Below are 13,865 nucleotides of genomic sequence, written 5' to 3'. Positions count from 1 at the left end.
AGCAAGCACGTTTCATGCAAGCACGCTAGAATGCATGGGAAGAAAATCTAAGCAAGCAAGTGACCATGTCGATCTAGGTGTGGCAGACCTAGGGCACTTTCAAGTTAGTTAGCAAGTAGAAGTAAGAATTGTACACAACATTAAGTAAGTTAGCCTTGTATTTCCTTGGTTAAAGGTGATAGCTCGTAATAGACAGCACTAGTTTGTATTATGGATGACATCAAGATGAAAGTTGAAGTAATATCATATCAAGGAAAATTGTCTTATCTATAAGATTTCATGATTTTCTAGACGATAGCTTCATGAAGCGTTAGCTTGAGGGATTGATGTTGATGAGAAGGATAGTTTGATATATGGAAAGTACATTAAAAAAAACAAGCGATCAATTATGATATCCAAGGCACATCATATACTTCTCCAATCGACTATTCATGTGTTCAAGACTTGAGTCAAGTTGACTAAGCCATATGAGACATCAAGATCCTTATATTAAACAACGATATACTTAACCAAGATCATCAACAACATTCCATTTCCATAATCGCCAATCAAGAGGAATCAAATATAAAAAAAAGCATATTGCATTAAGCAATCCATATACTAGTGTCTTATTAAGAGCAATTGATTACATGGAGCAAGTATAGTATAGTTATAACAAACAACAATCATTGTATAAAGCCTCCATGAGCAAATTGTTATTTTGAGCATGAAGTAACAAGTAAAACAAACATTAATGGCATCATTATTGCTGCCCAAAGGGGAAGTACATCAAATACTGTTAACTTATCCTTAGTACTGATTAGTTATCCACATAAGGTGTGATAACATTGAAAGTCAAATATTCAATTGCCAAGCGGTGCGATTTTTTAAGGATTATGAAGAGCTGCAACCGTTCATATTCACATCCCTTCGTAACATATTAAAGAGAAAACCTTCATTCCGTCAAATCATAGAATCATTCTTATTTACTTCTTTTATCTATATTTGGATTGCTCCCTTGGAGCAGTTGCTTTATTGGCATAAAATCAGTGGCATACATTTAAGGCTATCAATGAGGAACAACACCATACATTGTAGACTTCTATGGCCAAATCAGAAACAGCAATTACCTTGTCGCTATAAGTGATATTGAAGACCTTTGCATATTTATAAAGTCTAGATCAGAAACAGCAAGTTATATCATCACTATAAGCGATATAAAGCAGACTTAAGCATATTTCATATTGCCATATCAGGAATGGCTATAAGCAATATTGAAAAGACTTACAACATATCTCACATTGATATATCAGAAACAACGACAAGCATTTGGAAGGAGACTTACAACACGATTCACAATGGTATATCAAAAATAGCAGAGTTAACTCCATAAGTGTGGATCAACAAGAGATTATTATTGCATAATCCCCAGTCTATATCACAAATGAACTAAGTAGATGGATTCATAAGGATTGCAAGATTGATCTTACACCTTCCCAAGGATCATGCATTATGGATGACATGGTGGGGATTGAATCTAGGGATCATAATTCAGACTATGTGATGAGGCTTAGAGATAAGGATGTCGATCAAATTCTTCTTTACCTCATGAGGAGTACATGGCATCCACCAGCAAATCAATGGTTATAAATGAGATGAATAGTACCTCTAATGCAAGTGAATCAGAAGTTACTTCGTGTGTCCAATCTAATCACTTTGAAGATAAACAAAGAAATATGACATTGGAAGGTAAGATACCATAAATAGCAAGCAAGGACATGTCAGCAATTAGATGTCATGAAATCCTACAAATAACAAATCAAAGTGTAGTGATTAGACAATTCAAAGAACCAAAAGACAAAGGAAGAGATGATGAATTGGACAACGTAGATGAGAGCTATACTTGAAACATTGTCTAGAGAAATCAGGTAATAAAGGTTGGGAAAAGATAGGTTTGACATTGGAAGCAAGGATAACATTCGGCTTATGAATAATCCTTTGTTTGAGAGTGAAGCTTATGTATCCTACAGTAAGTCGCTTTTTGAATTGAATGATGATGACAAAGGAAGAGATGATGAATTGGACAACGTAGATGAGAGCTATACTTGAAACATTGTTTGGAGAAATCAGGTAATAAAGGTTGGAAAAAAGATAGGTTTGGCATTGGAAGCAAGGATAACTTTTGTCTTATGATTAATCCTTTGTTTGAGATTGAAGCTTATGTATCCTACAGGAAGCCGCTTTTTGAATTGAATGAAGAAGCTATTTTGGAATTATATAAAATTTAAGATGAACACAAAGCTTAGGACCCCGATGCAACTCCTATCAGTGAAGTGTGGAAACATGCTTGGAGTGGTAAGACCAACCCTAGCAATGCTATCACTAAACATTCTCCAATCAAATTACAAGAGATTACATTTCAGGTCAGATTAATGAAGAGGATTCCTTCCTTTGATCAAAGATCAAATGATGATTGTTGGAGTTTGGTAGAAAGGCGAAGCAACACTTCCAGTAGATGTCTTACACAAAATAGTTTTTACTACCATTGTTTTCCGATAAAGATGACATCAATTGCTGGTAAAATTGCTATTGAACCATCTCTTTACAAAGGATCCTACATGTACAATTCAGATTTTCATCTGCATCAGGGTCAATGATTCTTACCAACACTACAGGTCAGTCGTAATTACAATAAGTTGGAGCAAATTTCTACATGGGAAACATAAATTTTGGACGTGATTTTTCCCTAGGTTGCTGGTTTGGGTTCGGGCACCAGTTCGGGTTCGAAGAACCGGTACGCCGGTACGACAAAATTTTGAAAAGGGGTTTGGGTTCGTTAGTACAAAAACATGTAAATTATATATATACATGCAGCCTATAAGCATGAATTAAGATTAGCATGCCACATAGCATCATATAAACAACAAAACCAACATAAACTTGTAATCATAGCATCATGGTCATACCATAACAGCATCATATACATCAAGTTTAATATCAAAATGATAAAATATTCAAGTATCATTGTTTCAACTTTCAACAATTTAAAGTTTGATCATCAAATGGATTCTCTAATTCGTCATCCTCATTCTCCTCCTCCTCATCATTGACATTGACATTAGATAAATCAATGCCAATGCCAATGACACTTGCACTTGCACTTTAAGTTTGCTCGCTATCCGAGTCATCAAATGCAACAAGCTGAGAAGTGAATTTATCCAAATCAGTATGTTTTGGCTCCATATCCCACATCTTCGTTTCCCCTTGCTTGAAGTCATGTTGCTTGTGTGAAATGAGCCAAGTTAATGTTTTAAAACTCACTTTTAGGGTCATTTTAATTTTTTATGTGGTGGAATTAAAAAAAATTTAAATTTTGCAAAAAAAAAATCCATTTTTGGGCTGTCAGACCCTTGGGTTCGACTTGGGTCCTCTTGGGTTCGCCCTGGTTCGAACCAAGCCTGTGAACCATGAACCTTGTCCGAACCACAGGCGAACTGGACCCGAACCAGGACCGTACCGGACTAGTACCAAGGGTCTAGGGGGCCAAACCCGGTAACTCAGATTTTTCCTATTGAAAACCCTGACACAAGCCTCACTTCGCAGCAAATTTGGATGACGCTAATAAGGTAAATTCCAAAAATTCTGCATTTATCTTTTGTGTGTTTCCTATCTGAAATTTCTATGATTTTCCATGCTTACGAATTTAGCCCTTAATATTTTTCAGTGAACCATAGAATTATTAAAGTAAGCATAAGGTTGTATTAAGTTTATATTAATTATATAATATAATTTTTTCATTTTCCATACTTATATTATGAATTTTAATATTTTTCTTCAAACTTTAAAAATAATTAATTTCTGCATAGTAGTATCAACTATTAAGTTTATAATATTTATAATTTGTTCATTGTTTTAATTTTTAAATTATTGTGATTAAAATATTAATTATTAAAAATTTAGATATATAAAATTCAAATATAATTTTAATATTTTATTATTGAACGTTTTAAAAATTAGGAACTTATATTAAATATTATGTATATAAATTTATTCATTTTCCATACTCATATAACTAATTTAATATTAATTATTATGTATATAAATTTATTCATTTTCCGCACTCATATTATGAATTTTAATATTTCTTCGAACTTTAAAAATAATCAATTTTTGCATAATGGTATTAACTATTAAATTTATAATATCTATAATTTATCTGTTGTTTTAAGTTTTTAACTATCACGACTAAAATATATTCATATGTTAATTATTAAAAAAATTAAATATATAGAATTCAAATAATGTTTTTAATATTTTATTATTGAAAATTTTGAAATTCGTATGTATCAAACAATTAAATTTCATAGAAAACACTAACTTATGATTTTTAAACTCATTTGATACATTTTGTAATGGAATTTTGCGAAAAAAAAAAGTTTTTATAAGAAATTTAGTACTTTAAGTTGCTGAGTCAAAAAATTTGGGCTTGCCGAGTACTCTCCGAGTCCAAGTATGCGATCTATGACTACAAGTATTAAGACAAGTGGCATCACCATTTGCATGCTTAATTACTAACATAGAAATTATTAGCCCAGCCTTTCCTGTCTATGGCTTATCGATTCAAATTCCTCCTCAATTTGTTATTTTTTTATGATATTATTTACTTGATAAAGTTGTCATAAATTTTGCGCGCTGTCTTTGATGATTAGTGATTTACTAACTGCAAGACTAATACATTGCACACTTTTAAATAAACTGTTTATGCCTTTATCTTTGATTCCTCTCTACCAGCTATCCAGTGTTTATTGCAACCATAGAAGAATAAGTGATGAAGGAAAAAGGAAGATTTTTATGATGTGCTTGAGAAATTCGTGGAATTACAGGCTTGAAGTAGCATTCACATAGAGTATCTGAGAGTTCGTTAGGAAGAGATTACTTTATTATGATTGCTTGTAACCTTCATTGGAGACAACATATATTTATATAATATAAAAAGTATTATTTGAAAATAATAAAGTGGGAAACTAAAGGTCTGTTCTGGTTTGCATTTTTTTGTCTTTGTTTTTTAGTTTTAATCATGTCCTTTAGGGTGGGGTAACCTTGTTTGAAATGTTCATCTATTTGAATATTTATGCTTGATGTGTTGATAGTCTAAGTGTGTGGCTTTGGATCAGTTGTTTTTGACACCAGAAAATTTCACAATGCAGGTTGACTTGATTGGGAAGGAAGATAATTTACCATGGTATTTTGCAATCACTTCTTTGAAATCAATAATATCTGTTTTGTAGAGTTTCTTCGTAATAATTAAAGTGCTTATTCTGTTTTCTTTAAAAATATTAATACATTTTTATTAAATTGTTTTAGCAAGGATGATACTACAGAATTTGTCATACAGGTCATAGCAGAGCATGGCAACGAGTCCTTTAGAAATGACATGTAAGGCATTTACCTTGCTGTTGGACCTCTGTTTTTTACAAAAGATAAGTGGTATTTTAGATGAATTTTAAATATTAGAGTTTTAGTTAGCAGTTTGAGCAAGCTCTAATCTTTTATAAGACCTTGTGTTTTGCTGGCAGGGATGTAAATATAGTTGAGCAGTCAACATCAAAAGCAGAGGAGAGAGATTGCATAACAGATTTGTCAGATCTTAATGAGCAGGTGGAAGGTACAGGGGGGGAATGTGAATTTGAGATGCAAAGCTGTGATTTATTGGAAACAAGATCAAATTTTTGCTTGGGAAGTGTTGTTGGAACTTCAGAAATTTCTAAATGTATTAACGGGTCCCTAAATGCTTCAATAGATAAAATTTTGATGAAGGTTTTAGAAGACACTGGAAATTTGAAATTAGTTTTCGTAGAGAACATCGTTGCATTGTCTCCCACTGCTGTTAGAACTGCATGCTATGCAGCATTAGAGAGCATTTTCTGGAGTCTGAATTCTGGTACTTTGGAGGAAAATGTATTGTCATCAATGAATTGCTTTCTTGAGGAGAAAAGCATGGACCCATATGCAATAAAATTTATTAAATCAGTTGGTATGCCTTTATCTTGTGGAGAAGATGTATCCGCTGTATCTGTCAGACATCCCAATATAGTTCCAATCTTGGGCTTACTTAAGAGTACTGAATATATGTATCTTGTACATCCAAAAGCTCCATTTACTCTAGAAAATATTTTACATTTCAGCCCAGGGGCACTCAAAACTGATTGGCATCTCCGATTTCTTACATATCAAATTCTCTCAGCATTGGCTTACAGTCACAAGCAAGGAATTGCTCACAGAGGTCTGAGTCCTTCAAACATACTGCTGACAGATACATACTGGTGCTGGCTCAGTGGATTTGGAGAGCACTCTATACAAAATGTACAAGAAAGCTCTAACAAGACTAATTCATCAATAGTCCTTGGCCATAAGAGAAATATTTGCACAGATTTTTGTTCTTGTCGGGCACTTCTTATGGAATTGAAGCTGTCGTCACTCATGGATTGGGAATCCGATTTTAAGAGATGGTGGGAAGGAGAGTTAAGTAACTACGAGTACCTCCTTGCTTTGAATCGATTGGCTGGGAGAAGATGGGGTGACCGAACATTTCATACTGTAATGCCTTGGGTTATAGATTTCAGTGTAAGGCCTGATGTGAACACCAATGCTGGTTGGAGGGACCTGAAGAAGAGTAAGTGGCATTTAGCAAAGGGAGATGAACAACTAGATTTTACCTATGCAAGCTCTGAAATACCACACCACGTTTCAGATGAGTGTCTCTCTGAGCTTGCTGTCTGTAGCTATAAAGCAAGAAGGCTGCCTTTGTGTGTTTTACGGCGAACTGTGCGTTCGGTCTATGAACCAAATGAGTATCCTGCAAGCATGCAACGATTATACCAGTGGACTCCTGATGAATGTATTCCCGAGTTCTATGCTGATCCTCGGGTTTTCTATTCCATTCACGAAGGAATGAGCGATCTTGTAATACCATCATGGGCAGCCACGCCTGAAGAGTTTATTTCATTACATCGTGAAGCTTTAGAAAGTGATCGGGTATCTATGAATCTGCATCATTGGATTGACTTGACATTTGGTTATAAGCTAAGTGGTGAGGCTTCTGTTGTAGCAAAGAATGTAACTTTGTCAACCTCTACACCAACTGTACCAAGGTCAATGGGACGACGTCAACTGTTTTCCAGGCCTCATCCCATGCGCAAATGTTCTTCAAGAAGACTGCAAAGTTCATGGAAGGATCCACCAGAATTTCGAAATGAAGGCAAATTACTGGAATGTACAAATGAAAGTGCATCCAAAATGGTTAGGCAAAGTGTTTCCCAGACTAGAAATATATGCAGCAACAACAATTTTTTTTCTCAAGTGGACAATCTTTCTGTGTCATCATCTTTGGAAGAGCTGGAGGAGTTAGCTTTGTTCATTGAATCTTCAAGGCATTTGACTCCATGTTATAATCCTATCTTAGCAGCTAATTCTAATGGTAGTTTGAATTTCCACAGCTTGCTAGGACAAAAGTTGGAGAAAGGGCCTACAAAATCCTTGCCCAGCACCATTTCAAATCCACCTTATGGAGAATATAGCAAGTTCATTGATTGTTTAGAAGCTGAAGAAGATGGAAGAGAGAGGACCTTTCAAGACTTTTTACTTTGGCAGAATAAGGCTTCTCAATCAATATCACCCTCAGAAACTTTGGCTAATGATATCTTTGCAGTGGGGTGTATCATTGCTGAGTTACATTTGCACAGACCACTATTTGACCCAGTCTCTTTGGCTGCATACATAAAGGATGGCATACTACCGGGACTGCTCAAAAAACTTCCTCCATATCTGCAATCCCTAATTGAATCAGCAATCCATTTAGATTGGAGAAGGTAACTAAACTTTTTTCCATGTCACTCATTTTATTCTTATATATTAACAAGAAGAGTAATTGAGATCTCAATTTTAATTTTTATCTACTAATGCTAAGGTGGCGGGTGTGGAGTCTCTTTTTTGAAATACATATGCTTGCTGGCTCTGGTCATAGTTTTTAGTGACTTTATGACCGACTTACTTGGTTGAAAGTCTTATCTTTTGACAGTTGAGAAGGAAGTAAATTTTTCCATCTGAAACTTGATGATGTGATAATTCACATTATAATTCTGCATGGCATTTCTTATCTTCATAGCTTTAAGAATTTTGTTTTGGGCTCATGCAATTTGCTTTGTGGTGTTTACAACTGTACAAAAATAGAATAGAGTTGTAACGATCAAATTGTCATCTTTGACTGGAGATTGTGTAATTTTGATTGAGGAGCTTTCCACGATGTAAATAATCAAGTTTAGAATTTTAAACTTAATTGAGGCTTGCTCATAATGACAAATTTAATATGTTTAACAGTATTCATTGTGAGCAATTATATCTTTCCCTTTTCAAGCGATTACAGAAGTTTGTATTTTTGGATGTTTACCTTCTTACAAGTTTTTGATATCTAACGTAAATTTATTACAGTTCTGCCCACCTGAACCAGCCGGTTAGATATTGATATCAGCAAATTATGGACATAATCGATTCTTGTCTGAATGACTATGGATGCAATTATAGTAGAGAATATATTGAATAAATGCCTCAAATAATCTAATGTTTAACAGATAGGAATTGCCTTGAAGAAAAGAAGGGGGAGTTGGTAACTCTCTTCTGATTCTTTGTAATAGGGCCTTTCATTTTAAAGGCACTCGAAGAGGAGGGTGTGTAATCCATTACTGGTTTCAACAAATTTGTTGTTCAAGACAACTGAACAAGTTGTTTCCTGGATAATTCGAAATCCTTTTTGCACATGAATTCAGAGGTTGAACCTCTAAATGAGCTTGATCCAGCTATTGAGTGGACAAGGTTTTGGAAATGAGGCATTGCATGCTCATTTTAAGGTTAGGTAGTGGAAATTGTAGCTTGGACCAACATTTATAAATGCAACAATTCCTGGACTTTCAGCAAATGCGGTATCTGCCCTCTATAGACCATCCTTAGAAAACCAAAGTGTGATGCAAAAGGGGGGTTTGCCAATATAGATAGGGGGCCCTTTGTTTGGTATTTTCTCTCTAGGCCTAGGGCCTTGCTTGGATCTGGGTCTATGTTCATTGTTTGGATGGTTTAATCGTTCTATTTTGCAAGGACAAGTAGACACTCAAGTGGCTAGGAGCATTCTTGGGAATTTGAATGCTCTTTTTGGTCTAAATTGCAAGTTACAACTTGACATTTAAGTCATTAGGAGCACTCCAAGAACACCCATTGTATTTTGTCATGTTTTCGTGTTGGCATTTTGACATCAAGTGGCTTGGGTGCATGCCTAGGGGTGGATTGCACCTTTTCTTCTAATTTCACTTTGGCATTTGCCTCTAAGGGTGCATGTTAACTTACTTAAGTGATTCACACTCTAATTTGTTGTTAGCACTGAAAAGTGCACACACTTTTCTCACTTAAGTGATTTTCATCACAAAAAAGACATTTCCCTCGTTGGCACATGCTTGGGAACTTGGATGTTGTTTACTACTATATGTGATAAATTAAATACAAGAAATAATAATACAGATAACAATGCATACCGGATATAGTAGTAAAATATATCTTTATTCGCACATGAAATTATTACAGAGAAGAAGACGAGAGATGGTCGGCAAAGGATTACAATTGATCCAACTCTATCCTATTACCTTCCTTGACATACACAATATATTTAAGGGACTCGATGGTTGCCAAGAGGAACACAACCGTCAACCAACTAACGTTTATAACTACCCGAGAGTGACAACCCACTTAATACAAAGTCAAACAATTAATATATTGGTAGATAACCAATATTATCGAACATAACAATAGGCATTGTGCATTGACTACATCATCCTCCCCAAAAGAAAAAGTCTTCTTCCAGGCAACAATTATAGATCAAGTAATATTTAGAAAGACTAAAAACAAGAGTGTACACTGTAGACAATGACTTGGACTGGACAACCCCAACTTGTAGTGTACCTACCAAATTAAATGGGGGTTTGGGGGCAATGCCCCCAGCGAGGTCAATGGGCAACTCCCCTATTGGGGTCAAGGGGCAGCAATTGTGAAGCTAGAAAATAGCAATTTCATGTCACTATTTTGATCAAGTTATGCTCCACACTTCACAAAAGATGGCCATACTAGAATTTGTCATATGGGGCTTGCTTAATATTGTCGTACCAATCCTACCACTTGCTTTTGCCATACATGATAAATGAGAAGTCGTATGGTGCAAGTGAAACAACGTACGAAGTGCTCTTGAAGATGCTGTACTGTATGCCACAAACCTTGTACGTTGCCAAACCCTTGAACCAAGAAGATGCCACCCAGAGTGTTGTCCTTACGGATTCTGGTTGATGTAGTCTATGATGCCATACAAAAATATCTAACCAAAGAAGTCATATGTAGTGAGATCTTATCCGTACGTGGTGTGACAAGTTTTGATGCCGTACATAGTTGCTTCCTTGCCATACGTGGGAGATGCTGAGGGGAAGCCGTACGGTTTGACAAGAAAGTTGTAATTGGTTATTTTGCCGTACACAAGGCTCTGGACACTAATATGCCGTACGGAATGGATAGGACTTATGTACCATATGGGTTGAGGACTTGGATGTTGTACTTGGTGAAGGGACTCCCAATGCCGTATCAAAACCTTGTAGAGTAATACCGAACCCACACATGTCAATTGCTTACCAAGCCGTACAACGAAAAGTTGAGAGGTTTGTACGCTAAAGTGTAAATGATGTATGTGGCGAAGGAACCACCACACGGGAGTAACAACCAAGTGTTGTACGACACTACTTCGTACCAAAGGAGAAGGGAGTTTCCATATGGTGAGGGTCTGGGAATGCTATATAGTATGCTGTACCTTAGAATGCAGGTGCGAAAGTCTTAAAGTGTCGTACCAAGATTGTTGGATGGGCTCCAAATGCTACCGTATGAAACGAAGACTTGGATGCCATACTATAAAACTCCTTGGAGGCCGTGCATTGAGTATTGAGTGTTGTACTAGTGTTGGGTGTCATACTAGTCTAATACCTCCATTTTAAATTTTTTTCTCATTGGCCAACTTCATATTTTTCCTTCTTAATTTTTAAATTCTCTTCAATTTTTTTTTCTTTTTCCTTCCATTTTCCATCTCCGTACTGTTAGATGTGTCCTTCATAACTTTACATGCTTTCACTGGTTTCTCTTCACCAAGAGTTGTAGCTTCAATAAAATTACACGTCGGCGAAAATATATCGCAGTCCTCCATTTGCTATTGAAATAGTCCATTCAGGGAAGTCGTCTCATCTTCAAAATAGTCTTCCAGCTCGAGCACCCCTTATCATTGGGTTCCATGCCTTTACTTCATCCATACTTGACTCTCTATCTTTGGACTCTAATGTGGAGGATGTCAATTCCTTGCTTACCGCGTGGTTTCTCAAGTCAATGATGTACTTCCTCCCTTTACTCTCGAGTGAGGATGTGTTCTGCTTCCAATTGTGATTCACCTTGGTAGTAATCAACCATCCCCTCCCAAGGAGTGTGTTGTACATCTTCTTCTGCAATGGGATGACTATGAAGTCCAAAATAAATTGTCCCAATAGTTACTTTTTGTGCCATCAATGTTCCCAACAACTTGATGTTGTGCTGGTCGACACCTACAAAGTGGAAGGTCGAGGGCCAGAGTGTTGGTCTTTTGAGGCATTTCCAAGTATCTATTGGTAGTACGTTTACTCTTGATCCTTCGTCGACGATGGTGTTGTCATTTTCCTCCCCATAATCTCCATCTCGATGACGATTGGCTTCCTCCCAATGCTCACTGTTAGCAACATTGGATCACTGGCCTCACTCCCTTCACGTGGTGGTTTCCCCGTTGGTTCCTCTTGTGGCTTACATTGTTTTTGGCTAGCTGTGCCCTCACTAACCGTTTTGGTAATTGCCACTCTTAGTTGCAGCAAAGTTTGAAGGTCAATCACCTTGATAGGTATGGTTGGCTGTAGCACCTGCCAAACTATGTTCTTCTTTGATTGTGATCGCAATTACATACTTGCAGTTTCGTTGGAGGTTATTCGTTCCTTCACCAACACTTCTACTTCTGCTCTAGCTTCTCAGAGTTGTTCCTTCTTCGTACAAGGGTCCAAGTACACCGCCTTCTTTGACTGTGGTCTCATGATTGCTAGAACTTCCTCGTCTTGTTCCTCCATGTCCAACATATTAATACTCTTTTTCTAAGGGTAGTTGGTGTCTTCATGGTTACTTAGTCCACACCATTTGCACAATAATTGTACACTGTCTTGCTTATTCTGGCAGTCTCTTGCAAAGTGTCTCCATTCGCTACATTGTCAGCACTGTATGATAGGACGTCCTCTAGAGTTGTATTGTTTTTGATTTTGCCCCCTTGTTGATTTCCACAACTGCCTGGCGATACATTCCATGGTTTCGATGGAGTAGACTCTCCCTATGTGAAGACTACTTGCGTAGTTCTAGTGAAACATCTTTCTAGGACAATTACCTTTCGTGTGGCAAATTTCATAAAATATCTTTCTAGGACAATTACCTTTCATGTGCCCCTCAATTTTGCACTTAGTACACCATAGTTCATTAGTTTCTTTCTTGGTTCCCTTCAATTCTTTCTGTATGCGGGAAAAGCGGGCGATGAAACTTAAAATGTGAAAAATAAAGTTCAAAGAGGCTTGTGCACACACCCATAGGACTTCTTGGTGCAAGTTATGGAGTCATGAAGAATGACTCAACTTCCCAAGGATGGTTCCATGCGTCTACACTTTCATCATTCTCTTCATATCTCGTCGTAGGGCTTGAACCGTTTTGGATTCTTCGTCACTGCTACCTTTGGTGCTCTTGTCATAATTAGTCTTCTTCCCATAGGAGGATGTTTTGTTTTCACTCTTGATGTTCATCATCTGATTGTAAGCATTAGCTTATGAAGACAGAGGCACTAATTTCATCTTCTTGTATAGGAAGGGGTTCAATGCCTCGATGAACCACCTCTTCTTCAACTTGTCGGCTGGCTGATTCTCCATCTTACTCAGCAACTCCTTGAGCCTATGATTGTACCCTCGTACGTTCTCTTGCTTCACTTGTTTGGCATTATAAATATGTGGCACAATTTCATTATCATCCCTTAGGAGTTTAAATTCCTCCTAAAATGCCTTCTTCAGGCTATCCCATGATTCTGTATGTTTATCTTCCAACTCTGAAAACTAGTCAATGGCTATTCCCTGTAACATTGCGAGAAACGCCCTCAACCAGTAGTCTTTATCTAATTGACCGCTTGCCAACCAAATGGTTTCGCACATCTTGCAGTGCCTCATAGGATCTTCTAATCCGTTCCCCATGAGCTTGGATAGTTTCTGCCAATCCACATTTGGACTTGCTGGAGGAGTCACCATATTTCTTGCTTGCCTATTCCCTTGTGTGTCGAACTTGGGTGGACTGTTTTGATCGCTACGTTCCCGTACTTTCCTTGCACTCTCAGCCATGCGGTCGTCCTCTACACGTCCACCTCCAGCATCCCAACACACTGGCTACTTCCAGGCTTTGACTTGTTCCTATGCTCCCCCTGTTTGGGGCTTTGTGGTTCGGATCCTCCAATTTTTGTTTCCCCTGAGATGGATAGACGACGAAATATGTCTGAGTTTAGGATTTCCCTCTTCCTACTCCTCGTCCGACGTTGATTGTACGAACACATTGTTTGAACGTCCGACTGGATTTTCCTCAAATGTTTCTCGTAATCTTCTTCTTCGTTCTCTTTGTTCTACAATCCTTAAAGATCGCTTGATCACTTGGTCTTGACCACCTTGTGACCTCTTTTTACCTTTATTGGGATCTAAGGGCTTTAATCACTCAAGGCTGACCCA

At 37.1% G+C, this 13,865-nt stretch overlaps 1 protein-coding gene across 3 annotated transcripts in view; it reads left to right on the top strand.

Annotated features, from left to right (window-relative positions):
• LOC131067848 (protein GFS12) overlaps positions 1-13,865 on the top strand; it is a 241,869-nt gene that overhangs the window by 59,311 nt on the left and 168,693 nt on the right. For 2 of the 3 annotated variants that reach the window (XR_009111877.2, XM_058003019.2), the window contains exons 2-4: positions 5,187-5,221; positions 5,344-5,415; positions 5,556-7,847. Coding sequence is in view for 2 of the 3 variants with exons in the window: in XM_058003019.2 (XP_057859002.2) it covers positions 5,187-5,221; positions 5,344-5,415; positions 5,556-7,847 (2,399 nt within the window). In the remaining variant the exon portion in view is untranslated. The remainder of the gene's footprint in view (positions 1-5,186; positions 5,222-5,343; positions 5,416-5,555; positions 7,848-13,865) is intronic. The other variant, XM_058003020.2, reaches the window with a different exon arrangement.

This window comes from Cryptomeria japonica, chromosome 8, assembly GCF_030272615.1.
Source record: "Cryptomeria japonica chromosome 8, Sugi_1.0, whole genome shotgun sequence".
Lineage (NCBI taxonomy): Eukaryota > Viridiplantae > Streptophyta > Pinopsida > Cupressales > Cupressaceae > Cryptomeria > Cryptomeria japonica.
This window is presented reverse-complemented; position numbering and strand designations above follow the sequence as displayed.